At 55.3% G+C, this 15,906-nt stretch overlaps 1 protein-coding gene across 4 annotated transcripts in view; it reads right to left on the reverse strand.

The window, feature by feature from the left end:
- Positions 1 to 1,843: 1,843 nt before the first annotated feature.
- The window catches only part of POLR1A (RNA polymerase I subunit A), a 51,638-nt gene continuing 37,575 nt past the window's right edge, over positions 1,844 to 15,906 (reverse strand). For all 4 annotated transcript variants that reach the window (XM_068167688.1, XM_068167687.1, XM_068167690.1 and 1 more), the window contains 8 exons: positions 15,313 to 15,470; positions 14,336 to 14,450; positions 12,737 to 12,853; positions 10,017 to 10,292; positions 8,529 to 8,729; positions 7,690 to 7,807; positions 5,868 to 6,032; positions 1,844 to 2,731 (listed from right to left, as the gene is read on the reverse strand). In XM_068167688.1, the coding sequence (XP_068023789.1) occupies positions 2,631 to 2,731; positions 5,868 to 6,032; positions 7,690 to 7,807; positions 8,529 to 8,729; positions 10,017 to 10,292; positions 12,737 to 12,853; positions 14,336 to 14,450; positions 15,313 to 15,470 (1,251 nt within the window). In that variant the 3' untranslated portion in view covers positions 1,844 to 2,630. The remainder of the gene's footprint in view (positions 2,732 to 5,867; positions 6,033 to 7,689; positions 7,808 to 8,528; positions 8,730 to 10,016; positions 10,293 to 12,736; positions 12,854 to 14,335; positions 14,451 to 15,312; positions 15,471 to 15,906) is intronic.

The following is a 15,906-nucleotide window of genomic DNA, read 5'->3' on the forward strand; positions in this document are numbered from 1 at the left end:
AGCTCTGCTCAGAACAAGGCCCAGTGATACCTGCAGGCACTGCCCTGCTCATTCAGCACCCACAGCCCTTCTTGTCTGAAGCATGCTGGCTGCCTGCTGCCCCCCACCACACAGGACCACTTGCAGAAGGAAGCCTGCCAGGAGGGTTGCTACAGCCAACACTGGCCCCAGGAGCTTCAGACAGCAGGAGGAGCTCAAGCCAGTGTCCAGAGAAGGAGGTGAAGCTGCTTGGGAGCCTCAGGCCCTGCTCAGCTGCAGCACAGCATTCACTGCACACTGCAGAGGCAATCTGTATGTGGAGATCTTGTGCCAAAGGCCAGTGAGATCCCTTCTACTTCATGGCTCCATAGCTCTGACCATTCACTACCATCACATGGTCAGAGACCTGGAATACTGCATCCAGTACTGCCTGAGCTGGTCCAGAGGAGGCCTCACAGATGATCAGAGGCTGGAGAACCTCCCCTCTGGGGACAGGCTGGGAGAGTTGGGGCTGTGCAGCCTGGAGAAGGCTCCAGGGAGACCTTAGAGCAGCCTTCCAGTAGCTGAAGGGGGCTACAGGAGAGCTGGGGAGGGACTCTTTATCAGGTAGTGAAGTGACAGGATGAGAGTAAGAGCTTCAAATTGAAACAAGGCAGACTGAGACTGGAGAGTAGGAAAGAAATGCCTCACCGGTGAGGGTGGTGAGAGGCTGGCACAGGTTGCCCAGGGAGGTTGTGGATGTCCCCTCCCTGCAATGGTTCAAGGCCAGGCTGGATGAGGCCTTGAGCAACCTGGGCTGGTGGAAGGTGTCCCTGCCCATGGCAGGGGGCTGGAACTGGATGATTTTAGGCTGGAGGTGAGGAGAAAGTTCTTCACTGAGAGAGTCGTTGGCCACTGGAATGAGCTGCCCAGGGAGGTGGTGGAGTCCCCATCCCTGGAGGTGTTCCAGAGGGGATTGGATGTGGCACTTGGTGCCATGGTCTAGTCATGAGGTCTGTGGTGACAGCTTGGACTTGATGAGCTTTGAGGTCTCTTCCAGCCTTGGTGATTCTGTGACCTTGAAGGTCCCTTCCAGCCAAAGCATTCTGTGGTTCTATGACATGAGCACTTGGAGACTTGAGTTACTCAGGTCAAGCTCTTCCCAGAACTGCAGCACAGCACAGCTCCAGACAGATGTGGCAAAGATGCTCCTCACTGCAGGGCTGTGAATACCTCTTGGGGCTCCTTCTCAGCAAATGGTCTGTGGCAGCAGAGCTTGCAGCCTGAACTCACAACTCTCTTATCAGCCTTGCTCCTTCCCAGCTAACCATTTGTGAAACTGCACCCAACCCTTCCCTGGATGTTCACAGAGCAGAGGCTTTTAAAGCAAACACACAGCAGCTGCTAAGGCTGGAGAAGGACACAAGGAAACCTTTCCTGCATGCTGCAGGCCTACCCAACTAATGCATTTGCTAAGTCTCAGCACCACTACATCTGACCCAGTGCTGAGGGGCTGAGGCAGAACGGAGCCCATCAAGATCCTCTTTCACCAGCCCAAGCCAAGGCCTCCCACTGCCTGATCTGACTCTCTTCAGTGCAGCTCCACTGGAAGCAGCTCCCCTGCTGGCTAAGTGAGCTCTGGCCCTTTGCCATTAGCTTCAAGGGAGCACTAAAGAGTGATCAGTGACCAAAACCTCTTAGCAAAGCTGCCTGGATGGTAGGGAGCAATGCTCAGAGTGTTTTAGCTGCTTCTGAGCACTGCATTCTGATTAAGATCAAAGTCTGGTGTCTGAAGAGTGACAGCTCTCAGCCAGGTCCATCAGCTACAGGGACAGCTGCTGGCTGCAGAACAAAGTCCCCTGGGTAACAGCCACACAGCAAGGCCTCAGAGTGTCTCTGCAGTGTCCTTTATTAAATATCCTCTTTGATACAGCAAAGGTAAGCAAAAAGAGTTGGCAAATTCTGCTTTAGTGACTGCAGCAGGAGGCTCTTGTGAAGCCACTCTCCCAGCAGCTGATGTTGCCACTTCAGGAATGAATGGTTAGCAGATGCCAGAGACCTGTCCCACAGTGCCTGCAGAAACCAGGGAAACTCTGAATTCCAGCACTGGCTGGTGAAGAAATGTCTCAGTTGTCCCACAGACACATGACTGTTAGTCACTGATGCAGCAGGACAGGCAAATGCAGTGCTGAAGCCACAGCAGTGCCCCCAGCAGCAGCAGCAGCAGCTGTGCCTCAGGCACTGACAGAAGCTCAGCACAGTGCTGCCCAGCTACAGCCCTGGGCTCTGGCTGCCAGAGCAGTACAGGTTTGTCACCTAACAATGGTGTGGCAGCTGGCACTGCCCAGCTGGGTGGGCTTCTGCCCCACCTGTTTGAGCCCCAGGTGCCCTCCTTGATCTGCTCCTTTCCTGTTCTCTCCTCTGTAAATCAAACATCTCTTTCTTTACATTGATGAACAGTAGACAAATGCTGCTCTGGGCTGCAGCACAGCTCCTACAGGTGCAGGCAGTCCCATCAGATCCATGAGCCCACCAAGTGTGCAGATGAACAAAGCTGCTGGGCTGAGGGAAGGGGACACAGTGTGTGCCCCTGCTGCAGAGCTGCAGAGCTGCAGAGCACAGGCATCTCACGAGGAGCACTGCAGCCACAGCCCTGCAGTTGCACCCAGGCTCTACCTGAGGGGCTGCTTCAGGTCAAACAAGCCAGTGCCTCCTTTAACAACCTTTCCAACCACCAGGCAAGCAGAAGGGGATCTCAGTTCATCATGGGCTCCTGCAACACAATCCAGACAAAATCCCATCAGGATGCTTCCACAGGTTTCATAGTTCCATAGTTTCATTCAGGGTTGGAAGGGACCACAAGGATCATCTAGTTCCAACCCCCCTGCCATGGGCAGGGACACCCCACACTAGATCAGGCTGGACAGAGCCTCATCCAGCCTGGGCTTAAACACCTCCAGGGACAGGGCCCCAACCACCTCCCTGCACAACCCATTCCAGGGTTTCTCAAAGGCCAGAGCTGCAGAGGCAGCAGTTTGGTCTCCCCCAGAAGCCCCCTAGGGGAGCCCCAGCCCATTTCAGAAGGGCACTGCCACCTGCTCTTGAGACTGGTTTGTACTGCTGGGAGCAGCAGCCTGCAGCTGCCCACAGCTCCTGCAGCCACTGCTCCCTCAGCCCAGCCCTTCTGGGCAAGCAAGGAACTGGGCCACACATGACTGAGCTCTCCCTGCTCAGCAGGAGCAGCCAATGTGTCCTGATTGTTGGGAGACCACAGGTTTGCCCTCCTGGGGAACACATCCTGCTGAGCACACAGACTGCAGGAGGCAAAGCCCCAGAGAGCCCCTTCTCAGTTCTGCCTTCTGCCTTCTTTGGAGGGAACCCTTCTGAAGTGCATTTCAAATCCTCAGGGAATTTTCCACTGGAGAGACATTCCATGAATTCCTTTGAGCCTGTGCTTACTCACTGCAGCAAAATGGTGTCACAGCAAACTGGAAGCTCTCCAGATGACATCAGCTGCTTTGCTTTCACCCTTTTATAGGCATCCAGGTTGTCTTTCATTCATCCTAACTACAGGAACCTGGAATTTGGCTCTTCCTTACTCTGCTGAGCACAATGCACTGACCTGGAGCTGCACCACAGCACACTGCAGAGCACTGCAGTGCTTGTGGCTCCCACCTCAGCTACAGCTCAGCCTTCACTGTATCAGCTGAGGGGAAAGGAGCTCCTGGGTGAGGTCACTGACCTCAAGTGTCCTGTTTGCTCCTGGTCACAGAGCCATGCTGGGAGCAGCCAGGCAAAGGCATTGCTGGGCTGCCCCCTGGCACTGACTCTGTGACTGCTCTCTCAGGGTACAGAGGGCACCTGCAGTGACTCTCAAGTATCAGCCCCATTAAAGCAAAGCAGACCCAGAGTGCTGCAAGCCACCTTTGTGGCTTTGGTTTCCATCGTGGTGAAATCAGTAACTGCCTCCCCTTGCACCCAGTGCAGCTTCCCTGCCAGCTCTCTGTGCCCTCTGCCAGGATGCTCTTCCTGCTTTTAATCACAGCACTGCCCACAATCAGATCCACATTCTACCCATTTCTAAGTCAGTGTGCAGAAGGTAAATGCAGAGAGAGGGAGCACAGCTGGGCACAAAGCTCCCTCTTCTAGGCAACTTCAGCCCAGACTTACCCTCTGCCTTTCTGATTCCCAGATCCACTGGAACCAGTGTTACTCATGAAACCCCAGATTTCCCAGGAAATCAGGAAGGCAGCAGGAACACAACAGAATTCAGTGATAAAAGGCTCTCTAACATCTGTGCAAAGCAGTTTCAGGTTCTAGCTGAAGAGCTGAGGTTGAGAGCTGCTTTTCCCACGTGTAAGGCAGCAGAGGGAGCACAGGAGCAGCACAGCACCATGCAGCTGGCAAGGGGCAGGAGCCAGGCCTCTTGGCACAGAGTCCAAAGCATGAGATGAAGCAAACTGTCTACAGCCAGGGTTAATGCACAAGCCTGGTGGGTACAGCCCCTGCATGGAGATGTGAGTGTGGTGCCACTGCAAATGATCCATGCAGCCAGGTCACCTCTGCACCTTCCAGAGCAGCAGCCAGAGGCCACAACAGACAGCCCTGAGCATCTCCCATGGCCCCAGAAACCTACCACTAGGCAAATGAACCTGACACACTGTCTGTGTTCCAGGGAAACAAAGGAAGCAGAAGAGAACCAGAGCCCAAGCTGCAAGAGGACTGATCTGACAATAACATTCTGAGTAGTGGGGTTAGAGAAGAGGTGGAAATGTGAGAGCTCTGCACACAGGAGATCAAAGCAGAGCTGACAATGTCAGTGGCAAAGGCAGCAAAAGGCAGATGGAGTGACCTGCTGCAAGGCTTTGCTCTAGGGACTCCTAAGGCTTGTTTACACAAATGCCTATCTCACTCTCAAAGGAAGGAGTCCCAGGCCCCCCAGAGGAGCTGCCTTCACCCCAGCTGGCAGAAGTTAACTAGAAACACGTGGAACACTTTGCCAGGCAAGACTTGAATTACAGTGCCAGCCTCTGGCATCTCTTCCCCAGGCAGCCATGCACCCTGGCCAGCCCTGAGAAGAGCAAGCAGCTGTGAAAGGCTGCAGCAAGCCCTCTGGCACTCACTCACCCACCCCTGCCACTCAGCCACCCCTGCCACTCACCCCTCCCTGCCACTCACCCACCCCTGCCACTCACCCACCCCTGCCACTCACCCACCCCTGCCACTCACCCACCCCTGTCTCTCACCCACCCCTGCCACTCTCCCACCCCTGCCACTCTCCCACCCCTGCCACTCACCCCTCCCTGCCTCTCACCCACCCCTGCCACTCACCCACCCCTGCCACTCACCCACCCCTGCCACTCACCCACCCCTGTCTCTCACCCACCCCTGCCACTCACCCACCCCTCTCACTCACCCACCCCTCTCACTCTCCCACCCCTGCCACTCTCCCACCCCTGCCACTCTCCCACCCCTGCCTCTCACCCACCCCTGCCTCTCACCCACCCCTGCCTCTCACCCACCCCTGCCACTCACCCACCCCTGCCACTCACCCACCCCTCTCACTCACCCACCCCTCTCACTCACCCACCCCTCTCACTCTCCCACCCCTCTCACTCACCCACCCCTCTCACTCTCCCACCCCTGCCACTCTCCCACCCCTGCCACTCTCCCACCCCTGCCTCTCACCCACCCCTGCCTCTCACCCACCCCTGCCTCTCACCCACCCCTGCCACTCACCCACCCCTGCCACTCACCCACCCCTCTCACTCACCCACCCCTCTCACTCAGCCATCCCTGTCTCTCACCCACCCCTGCCACTCACCCACCCCTGCCACTCACCCAGCCCTGCCACTCACCCAGCCCTGCCACTCACCCAGCCCTGCCACTCACCCAGCCCTGCCACTCACCCATCATTGTTGCCTCCTTCAGGAACTTGTAGCTGGTTTCAAAGGTCATCTGCTGCAGGGGGGAGGCGCTGGACTGGATGCCGAGGCGGCTGAGGGGCCGGTAGCAGCCCTCGAAGCACATGTAATCGGCCACCAGCGAGAGGTGCCGCGGGTCCACCGCGATGCCTGCAAGGCAAGCAGCCCTCCAGCAACTGCCAGCTCCTCCCTGAGCCCCTGCACCGCCTGTGGCTGTGCACAGCTGCTTCCCTCAGGCACCCAGGGGAGGCAGAGCCCACCGGAACAGCCAGCACCACCTCTCCAGGAGGCCTTGGTGCCAGGCGTGCTGCGTGGCAGCAGCTTCTCTGCAGCGACTCCTCGGGGGGGGTGGTCTCGGTGCACACAGAGGATCACACACACCCCTCCTGAGGATGGAGCTCCAGCCCCTCCCCTGCTGCTCTGCTTTAGCTGGACACTGGGGGCAGAGAGGTTCTGGTGTTTTCACAGAACTCTTTGGGCTGGAAAAGGCCTCTAAGCTCATCCAGTCCAAGCACCAACCCAACACCACCATGGTCACAGGTGCCATGGCCACAGGGTTCTGGAACACCTCCAGGCACGGGGACTCCACCACCTCCCTGGGCAGCCTCTGCCAGTCCCTGACCACTCTTGCAGCAATGAAATGTTTCCTCACCTCCAACCTAACCCTCCCCTGGCACAACTTCAGGCCATTTCCTCTTATTGGATCACCTGAGATAGGGAGAAGAGACCAACACCAGCCCCACTGCAGCCTCTTTTCAGGAGCTGTAAAGAGCAATGAGGTCTTCCTCAGCCTCCTCTTCCCCACACTAAACAAGCTCAGTTCCCTCAGCTTGTTCTCATGAGCCCTGCTCCAGCTCTGGGGCCCTTCTCTGTGCAGCACATTAAGCACCCACAGAAGGGCCTGCCTGGGCTAAAAGGAGCAAGCACTGGTTTGTCAGGAGCAGTGGGGGCAGTGCCATGGGTGATCACCATCAGCAGTCAGTGCGTACCTGGCACTTCCTGGGGCAGACCTTTCTGGGCTGCCAGAGGGCAGAGATCTGTTTGGTATCACTGCTCCAATTCCCACTGCCTTAAGCTTCCCCCTTTTCAGCAGCAAGACCTAGCTCCCTGAAGGCACATCCAACATACCTGTGAGGTCAGGCACTTCCCTAGGCTAGCTGCTGGACTCCCCAATTCATCTCTGCAGAGAGCAGTCACACAGGGCAGGGAAAGACATAAAGCCTCAGCTACAAGGGGAGCCCAGCCTCCCATCATTAAACAGCTACAGTGAGGCAGGATGAATCCTATCCTCAGGGCCAACAGTTAGCTACCTCCCTCAGAAGTCTATACCTTACAGCTTGCAAGAAAGAAATAAACCTGAAAAGCTCCCTGCAGGGGGGAGAAACTCAACCTTGTCTTCTGAATTTTCTGCTGATTAGATGGAACCTAACAATTAACTAACAGCCTTCACAGAAGGCACACTCCCAAACTAGAGGAGATTCAGACTGGACCTTAGGAACAAGTTCTGCCCCAGGAGGCTGCTGGAACACTGCAACAGGCTGCCCAGGGAGGGGATTGAGGCTCCAGCCCTGGAGATATCCAAGGTGAGGCTGGACAGGTCTGCAGGGGGGTTGGACTGGATGAGCTCTGGAGGTCCCTTCCAACCCAGCCCATTCTGTGATAACGATTAACTGATGGCAAGGTGCAAGCAGCAGCCACACGTGTGTGTGTGGTGGTCCTGCAGTACCAGGGCTGTGCAGTCCTGTGGCTGGCTTCTCCCACCTGAATGACATTAAAGAGTGGCTTTAAAAATCCCAAGGAACCTTACCATACACAGCAAACACATCCTTAATTTCCTTTATGATGACCCTCAGGGCAGTCTCAATCCCATAGTTCTTGGCCATGGCATGGATATCATTGGAGTAAAGTCTGTTCAGGTCTAAAATCTGAAAGCAAAGAAAGCCATGGATACAGGTGAGGGCAGCTGGCACTCTGCATCTCCGAGTAACTGAAGCTAAACTCAGCCAGCTCTTGCTCTCCATTATTCATAAGCAGCACCAGCAGGTACAGAACAATCAGGCACTAGCTCAAACACAGCCAAAACTTATTCTGGGGTCTAAGGTAGTGATCACAGCATGATATCCATGGTAAGAACTGCAATCGAAGCTCAGCACAGGAGAGAATGACCTGAAATCAGAAAAAGCAAACTCAGAACCCATCCTGAGCAGCAGAGGAACGTGCTCAGAGTGTTCTAAGCAGCAGAATGAGTGCCCAGTGGTCCTCAGCCAGGAAGAGCTTCCAGCAGAAGCAGTAAAGAAGATTTAGCTTGAACCACTCCTGTGTTGCAGACTTAGGGGCTGGATGGCATAACAGAGCTGTTCACCTCCCAGTACTGCAATCATTCAGATGGAGAACTCCCTCAAGGAGCATCAGAGACAGCTGGAAGCCTGCTGTGACATGATCTGTCCTTAGACCACAGGCTGCTGCACAAAGCCTGGTTTGCCAGCAGCCCTTGAGAAAAGGCTCAACCCAGCTCTGAACACATCTGGGGGTAAAAAAGGGGCAGAGGGCAGGCTTAGAGCTGCAAAGGCTCCACATCAGCCCTGCTGAACTGAAATGGAACAAGAAAAGCTGACTCAGCTTCAGGATTAGAAGTCCACTACATACATCAGAGTATCTGAAGAGCTCTGAAAGGTTTATGCCCTCTGTGTGGAGGACGAGCTCCCTCTCTCCGTGCCGGGAGGTGCCCTCCTGCAGCAGGCAGCGCGTGATGCCCTTCACTTCGTGAATGACGGTGCTCCGCGCCAGCGAGGCCAGCAGCGAGCTCAGGTCGAAGTACACCTGCAGCAGGGGCAGTCTCAGGGAGACCTGAGGAGAAACCCAACAGAAGCAGGTCAGTAACCAGCCTGCCAAAAGCAGACAATGGAACTACAGCAGCCCCTGCCCGGGGTGAGAGCTGAGTGACGCTGTGTGAACGCTGCACCCCGGCACCACCCCTCCACACTGCTTTTAACACCTCTGAACTCCCAGACCGGGGGGCTTGGGGGGCTGATTCTGAGGGGAGTGGAGCTGGGCTTGTGTTTGTTAGGGGTTTTTTTGGTTGGTTGGTTTTTAAGATGCTTAGCCTCTTTCACCAGTCCAGCCATCACTTCTGTTCCTCAAGAGCTGCACAGTGTTGCATCACCTATTGAAAGATTACAGTGTCACAGTATCACTTAGGCTGGAAAGGACCTCGAGGATCATCGAGTCCAACCTATCAACACAGACCTCATGACCAGACCATGGCACCAAGTGCCACATCCAATCCCCTCTTGAACACCTCCAGGGATGGGGACTCCACCACCTCCCTGGGCAGTACATTCCAATGACGAATGACTCGCTCGGTGAAGAACTTCCTCCTCACCTCGAGTCTAAACCTCCCCTGGCACAGCTTGAGACTGTGTCCCCTTGTTCTGGTGCTGGTTGCCTGGGAGAAGAGGCCAACCCCTTCCTGGCTACAACCTCCCTTCAGGTAGTTGTAGAGGGCAATGAGGTCACCCCTGAGCCTCCTCTTCTCCAGGCTAAACAACCCCAGCTCCCTCAGCCTCTCCTCACAGGGCTGTGCCCAAGGCCTCTCCCCAGCCTTGTTGCCCTTCTCTGGACACCTTCAAGTGTTTCGATGTCTTTCTTAAACTGAGGAGCCCAGAACTGGACACAGGACTCAAGGTGTGGCCTAACCAGTGCAGTGTACAGGGGCACTATGACCTCCCTGCTCCTGCTGGCCACACTATTCCTAATGCAGGCCACAATAAACCTGCCCAGAACCTGCTGCTTTGGTTGGTTGGCTTTTGAGATGTTTAGACTCTTTAAATCACTTCCATTCATCAAGAACTAGATGATCTTCAAGGTCCCTTCCAACCTAAACCACTCTACACATCTAAGAGCACCACACATTTCTAGATGAAACCACAACACACCTGTCCCACTGCTGCTTTTAAAGCTCAGTTTCATCAGAGGTTCTGCCAGTTCCTTGAACATGATGCCAAGAGGCACTCTGTGCTGCCCCTGCTCTGTGATCACCGGGGACAGCCCAGAGGGAGCAGCAGCAGCACAGCGCCAAGCTCCATTTGTTATGGAGCAACCTGCAAGCGGCCTGCAGGCCCCACCTGACCTCACCTCACACCACAGGTCATTCTCAGTGTCAAAGCTGTAGCCCTGGATGGAGGGGTGGCTCTCCAGCACAGCTTTCACTCGCAGCTCTGCAGACTGAGCCCAGTGATCTCTCTCCCTTCTGGCCTGAGAGGCCAGGGGCAGGGGCTGTGCCGCGCCAGCCGCCGCGCTCTCATCTTTGGCTTCAGGAGGCCTCTCTTCTTCTTCCACCTCAGCCTCTTCACCTTCCAGATTCTCATCCATGTTTTCTTCTTCTTTCTCTTCTTCGCTCTCATAATCAACCTGCAGAGAAATCATGTTGTGTTCACCTGAGCCAGGACACTTACCGACGCAGAGCAGACCACGGACACTGCTGTCCACGAGCTGCAAGCCTCTCTGCCACGACACGGTGAAAGTGCTTCTGTTGCACAGCAAGCAACACAACAGACCCAGGGCAGTCTCTGCTGCTTACCACAGAATCAGCAAGGCTGGAAATGCCCTCCAAGACCATCGAGTCCAACCATCCACCTAACACCACCATGACCACTAAGCCATTTCTCCAAGTGCCATGTCCACATTTTATAGAATCAGAGTGGTTTGGATTGGAAGAGACCTCCAAAGGTCATCCACTCCAACCCCCTCTGCAGTCAGCAGGGGCATCCTCAACTACATCAGGTTGTCCAGAGCCCCTGAAGACCTTCAGAGATAGTGACTCCAGCACCTCCCTGGGCATCCTGTTCCAATACCTGACCACTCTTGCAGTGAGGGAATTGCTCCCAGATTGGTCACAGCAGCCCATAACATTGCCACTGGTACCCAGCACAGCCTGGGACACTGCAGCACAGCCTGGGACACTGCAGCAGAATTTAGTTGTCTCTCCCCAGAAAAGCTCTTCCCATAATCCAACTGATGATGGGATTCTCAATGAGGATTTAACCTCTTGATTAAATTACAACCACCTACCACCGGGGCCTGGAGGAACATGCAGGGCTATGGAGAATGTTTATTAAGAAGCACAGCAAAAGCAGTGACTGGCAGGCATCTATCACAGTATCACAGCATCACAGTGTTGCCAAGGTTGGAAGAGACCTCGAGGATCATCGAGTCCAACCTGTCACCACAGACCTCATGACTGACCATGGCACCAAGTGCCACATCCAATCCCCTCTTGAACACCTCCAGGGATGGGGACTCCACCACCTCCCTGGGCAGCACATTCCAGCAGCCAATCACTCTCTCAGTGAAGAACTTTCTCCTCACCTCCAGCCTGAACCTCCCCTGGCACAGCTTGAGACTGTGTCCCCTTGTTCTGGTGCTGGCTGCCTGGGAGAAGAGACCAACCCCCACCTGGCTACAACCTCCCTTCAGGGAGTTGTAGAGAGCAATGAGGTCTCCCCTGAGCCTCCTCTTCTCCAGGCTAAACAACCCCAGCTCCCTCAGCCTCTCCTCACAGGGCTGTGCTCCAAACCCCTCACCAACTTCATTGCCCTTCTCTGGACACCTTCCAGCAAGTCAACCTCCTTCCTAAACTGAGGAGCCCAGAGCTGGACACAGGACTCAAGGTGTGGCCTAAGCAGTGCTGAGCACAGGGCACAATGACCTCCCTGCTCCTGCTGGCCTGTTCCTGATGCAGGCCAGGATGCCATTGGCCTTCTTGGCCACCTGGGCACACTGCAGGCTCATGTTCAGGCAGCTGTCAATCAGCACCCCCAGGTCCCTCTCTGTTTGGCAGCTCTCAGCCACTCTGACCCCAGCCTGTAGCTCTGCATGGGATTGCTGTGGCCAAAGTGCAGCACCTGGCCCTTGGAGTTGTTGAATGCCATCCTGTTGGCCTCTGCCCATCTGTCCAGTCAGTCAAGGTCCCTCTGCAGAGCCCTTCAGCCCTCCAACTGACCAACATCTGCTCCCAGCTTGGTGTCATCTGCACATTTGCTGATGACTGACTCAATGCCCTCATCCAGATCATCAATGAAGATGTTAAAGAGGATGAGGCCCAGCATTGATCCCTGGGGGACACCACTGGTGCCTGGCTGCCAGCTGGCTGTGGCACCATTCACCACCACTCTCTGGGCTCAGCCTCCAGCCAGTTCCTAACCCAGCTCAGAGAGCTGCTGTCCAAGCCAGGGGCTGACAGCTTGGCCAGCAGTTTGCTGTGGGGGATGGTGTCAAAGGCCTTGCTGAAGTCCAGGCAGACCACATCCACAGCCTGCCCCACATCCACCAGGCAGTCACCTGATCATAGAAGGAGATCAGGTTGGAGAGGCAGGACCTGCCCCTCCTAAATCCATGCTGGCTGGACCTGAGCCCTTGGCCATCCTTCAGGTGCAGTTATTGCCCCCAGGATAATCTGCTCCATCACTTTCCCTGGCACTGAGGTCAGGCTGCCAGGCCTGGAGTTTCCAGGTTCCTCCATCCGACCCTTCTTGTGGATGGGGACCACCTTGGCCAGTTTCAGTCACCTGGGACCTCACCAGTGAGCCAGGACTGGAGGAAAATGATGGAGAGTGGCTTGGCAGCTCATCTGCCAGCTCTCTCAGCACCCTAGGATGGATCCCATCTGGCCCCATGGACTTGTGAGTGTCCAAGTGGCTCAGCAGGTCCCCAACTAATTCCTCATGGATTTCTGGGGCACTGCAGTGCTCCCTGACCCCATCGCCCAGCTCCGGAGGCCACTCCTCCTGAACTAAAACCAAGGCAGAGTAAACTGGGAACAAAAGTGCAGTGCTGGGCTCCTCTAAACTCATTACCTCCTCTTCCTGCTTCTTCCTCCATTTGGCTTCTGTAGCATCACCATCACCTTCATCAGGTTCTGCATCAACAATGTTCTCTTCTTCCTCTGCTGGAGCTTCCTGAAGGGTCTGTACCTAGAAACACAGGACAGAGGAGATAATCAGGCTGACTGCTAGGAAGCATCAACAGGCTTTAGCCAAACATTTGGCATTTACCAGTCCCTTGCTCCATGCTGGACCTGTAAGAGTGAATTCATTTCTCTCAGCCCACTGCTATCAGGCAGAGAGAAACTCGTGGCAGCTGTAACAGGAAGGAAGGGGAACATCAGCTGCCAGCTGGTGATGGGACAGCCCCTGGTGGGACAGCAGTGGCACAGGGAACATGCAAAAGCCTTTCACTGGAAGCAGGATCTTCCCAACAGTCTTCACAACTGCCACAGCAGGACAGAGACTCTCTAACATCCCTGTGGTCTGAATGAGGACACTGAGGCACCCTCAATAGCCTGTAGCTGACACCAAGCTGGTGGCTGTGTCCACCTGCTAGAGGGTAGGGAAGCTTTACCTGGACAGGTCAGACCCATGGGTCATGGCTCATTGGGTGAAGTTCAACAAGGCCAAGGGCCAGGTCCTGCACCTGGGCCACAACAACCCCATGGGGAGCTACAGACCTGGGGATGAGTGGTTGGAAAGCTGCAACTCAGAGAGGGAGCTGGGGGTGTTGGTTGGCAGTCACTGAGCAGGAGCCAGCAGTGCCCAGGGGGCCAAGAGAGCCAATGGCCTCCTGGCTTGGGGCAGAAGCAGGGGGGGCAGCAGGGACAGGAGGTGACCACCCCCCTGTGCTCAGCACTGGGCAGGCCACACCTGGAGTGCTGTGCTCAGCTCTGGGCCCTCCCTGCAGGAAGGACACTGAGGGGCTGGAGCCTGTCCAGAGCAGGGCAGTGAGGCTGGAGAAGGGCCTGGAGCCCCTGGGCTAGAGGAGGGGCTGAGGGAGCTGGGGGTGTTCAGGCTGGAGAAGAGGAGGCTGAGGGAGACCTCCTTGCTCTCTACAGCTCCCTGCAGGGAGGTTGGAGTGAGGAGGGGGCACAGCCTCTGCTCCTTGGTGGCAAGGGACAAGAGCAGAGGCAATGGTTCCAAGCTGCCCCAGGGGAGGCTCAGGCTGGAGCTCAGGAAATCTTTCTGCCCTGGAAGGGATCTGAGAGCTTGGCAGAGGCTCCCCAGGGCAGTGCTGCAGTGCCCATCCCTGGGGGTGTGCCAGCAGCTGTGGAGCTCAGGGCCATGGTGTGGTGCTGAGCTGCAGTGCTGGGTGGAGGCTTGGCCTGGATGAGCTTGGGGGTCTCTTCCAACTGAATGTGTTCTGTGTGTGTGATTCTGGGGAGCCAACTGTGCTATGCTTTCATCTCCCTGAAGCTAAAATCAAGAGGCATCCTTTGAGCACAGTCTGAAGTGAATCAGGATTTCATGCACCTTCATTTCCTTGTGGATCTCAGGAGAATGCAAACAGTTTATGCACACAGAGCAGCAACTCAGTCTCCACACATCTCCTGTTCACAGGAAAAGCATGGCTCTCAAACACAAATAAAGGGAGTGAGGCACTCCTCGGGCAGTGCTTTTCTGTACCTTGTCTTGGTCACTGTCTGCATCTTTGTGAGTTGCCCTCCGAGCACTGACTGCAGTGAAGGCCTCCATCTTGGCACTCTTCTTTTTAATTGCTTCCAGAAACAACTTAAAGAACCTGAAAGAAGCAGCAGCCCAGAGTGTCAGAGCTCAGCAGCACAGCAGGGGATTTGGAGCCGTCAGAAAGTGAAGTCGGTCAGCTCACACCAGGACACATTCTCTGCTGGGGACAGAAGTACTTCCAGGATAAGGCAAAGAGGTTCTCTTCCCCCCACTTTCCCTCCCTGTAGATATCAGAACATTGGGATGGGCACTCTTACCACCACAGGTGCTGCTATGCTTCCAAAGCTCAGAACTATGAGCTCAGCCAGACAAAAGCTGCAGATCAACTGCCCTCCAGGAGAGATGGATTACCACTGGGCTGGGTTTGTAAATCACCAAGCACATGCACAGCTGCTGATAAAGCAGCTCAGCTTGTGCCTACCTGGCCCAGGGTACCTCTCTGCAAAAAACAGCTTTTACCAGCCACTTATCCCTGAATGCTCTATTAGTAACAGCACAAATGTGGCCAGCCATGGGGCAGGAAGCAGAGGGGGAAAGGCAGCCAGCCTTTTCTGATTTGTTTTCTCTAATACTAAAGGAAATTCAGGTTTGGTTTTGTTCAGTGAGAGCATGAACTATCCAAACCTTCCTCCTGCTGACAAGCTGGTTTAAGCATGCAAAGATAAGGGATGAGAAGTTGTTTATGTAGCTCTTCTACAGGTGCCTGACCAGCTAAACTTGCACTGGGAGAATCCCCCCAGAGGCAGGGCTTCATTCAGGACACGAAGAGCAGCTGTGCAGATGCCTCTCTGCAAGCACATGCACGGGAGCTGCTGCTCTGGGAGCCACAGCAGCAGGAATGAGCAGCACACAGTGACCCAGAGCCCAGGGAAAGGCAAGAGAAGGGCACACACTGAACTGCCTGGGAGCAGACTCACCTGGTCTCCATGAAGTGCAAGATCTGCCTGGGCTTCACACACTTCTCCTCCCGGTAGCAGTGGTGGGGCAGGAACTGGAAGCGGACCGTGCAGAGGCGATGCCTGTCCTGCTCGCACTTCAGGCGCAGCGACTCCTCGATCTCCACCTTCTGCAGGACCTACAGAGGCCCCAGGCAGGAGCTTTACTCCTTTGACAAAGACCTTCATTTATTCCCTGCCACCCCATGCTGTTGTGGGATTTGGGCTATGCCTTTACAAACTTTTCACAGATCTTGAAGAGGAAGCAGTGAAACTGCAACTGAATCACTACTGGGTGCAGAAAGGCAAGTAAAGCTGGCTCCACACAGCCCCGCTGCAGAGCTAAGGACTTCAACTGCTTGTACCAAAACAATCTCTCTCTTGCTTCCTGGGGCAGGCAGATCCTAACTTGCTTCTGCTTGACCTTGGCTACACTGCTTTTGTTGTGACTGCTGTTAACTTCTCTGCTTCTGTCTCTTGTCCCCTTTGTACGGGGAGGGGGAAGGGGAGGCAGGGAGGGAGAAGCTGGCAGCCTCCCCTGGTCCTTGTGCTGTTCCCTGTTGTAACCACTGTAAA

The sequence above is a fragment of the Melanerpes formicivorus genome, unplaced genomic scaffold, assembly GCF_026170545.1.
Source record: "Melanerpes formicivorus ecotype bairdi unplaced genomic scaffold, bMelFor1.0.p_v2 SCAF_121, whole genome shotgun sequence".
Taxonomy (NCBI): domain Eukaryota; kingdom Metazoa; phylum Chordata; class Aves; order Piciformes; family Picidae; genus Melanerpes; species Melanerpes formicivorus.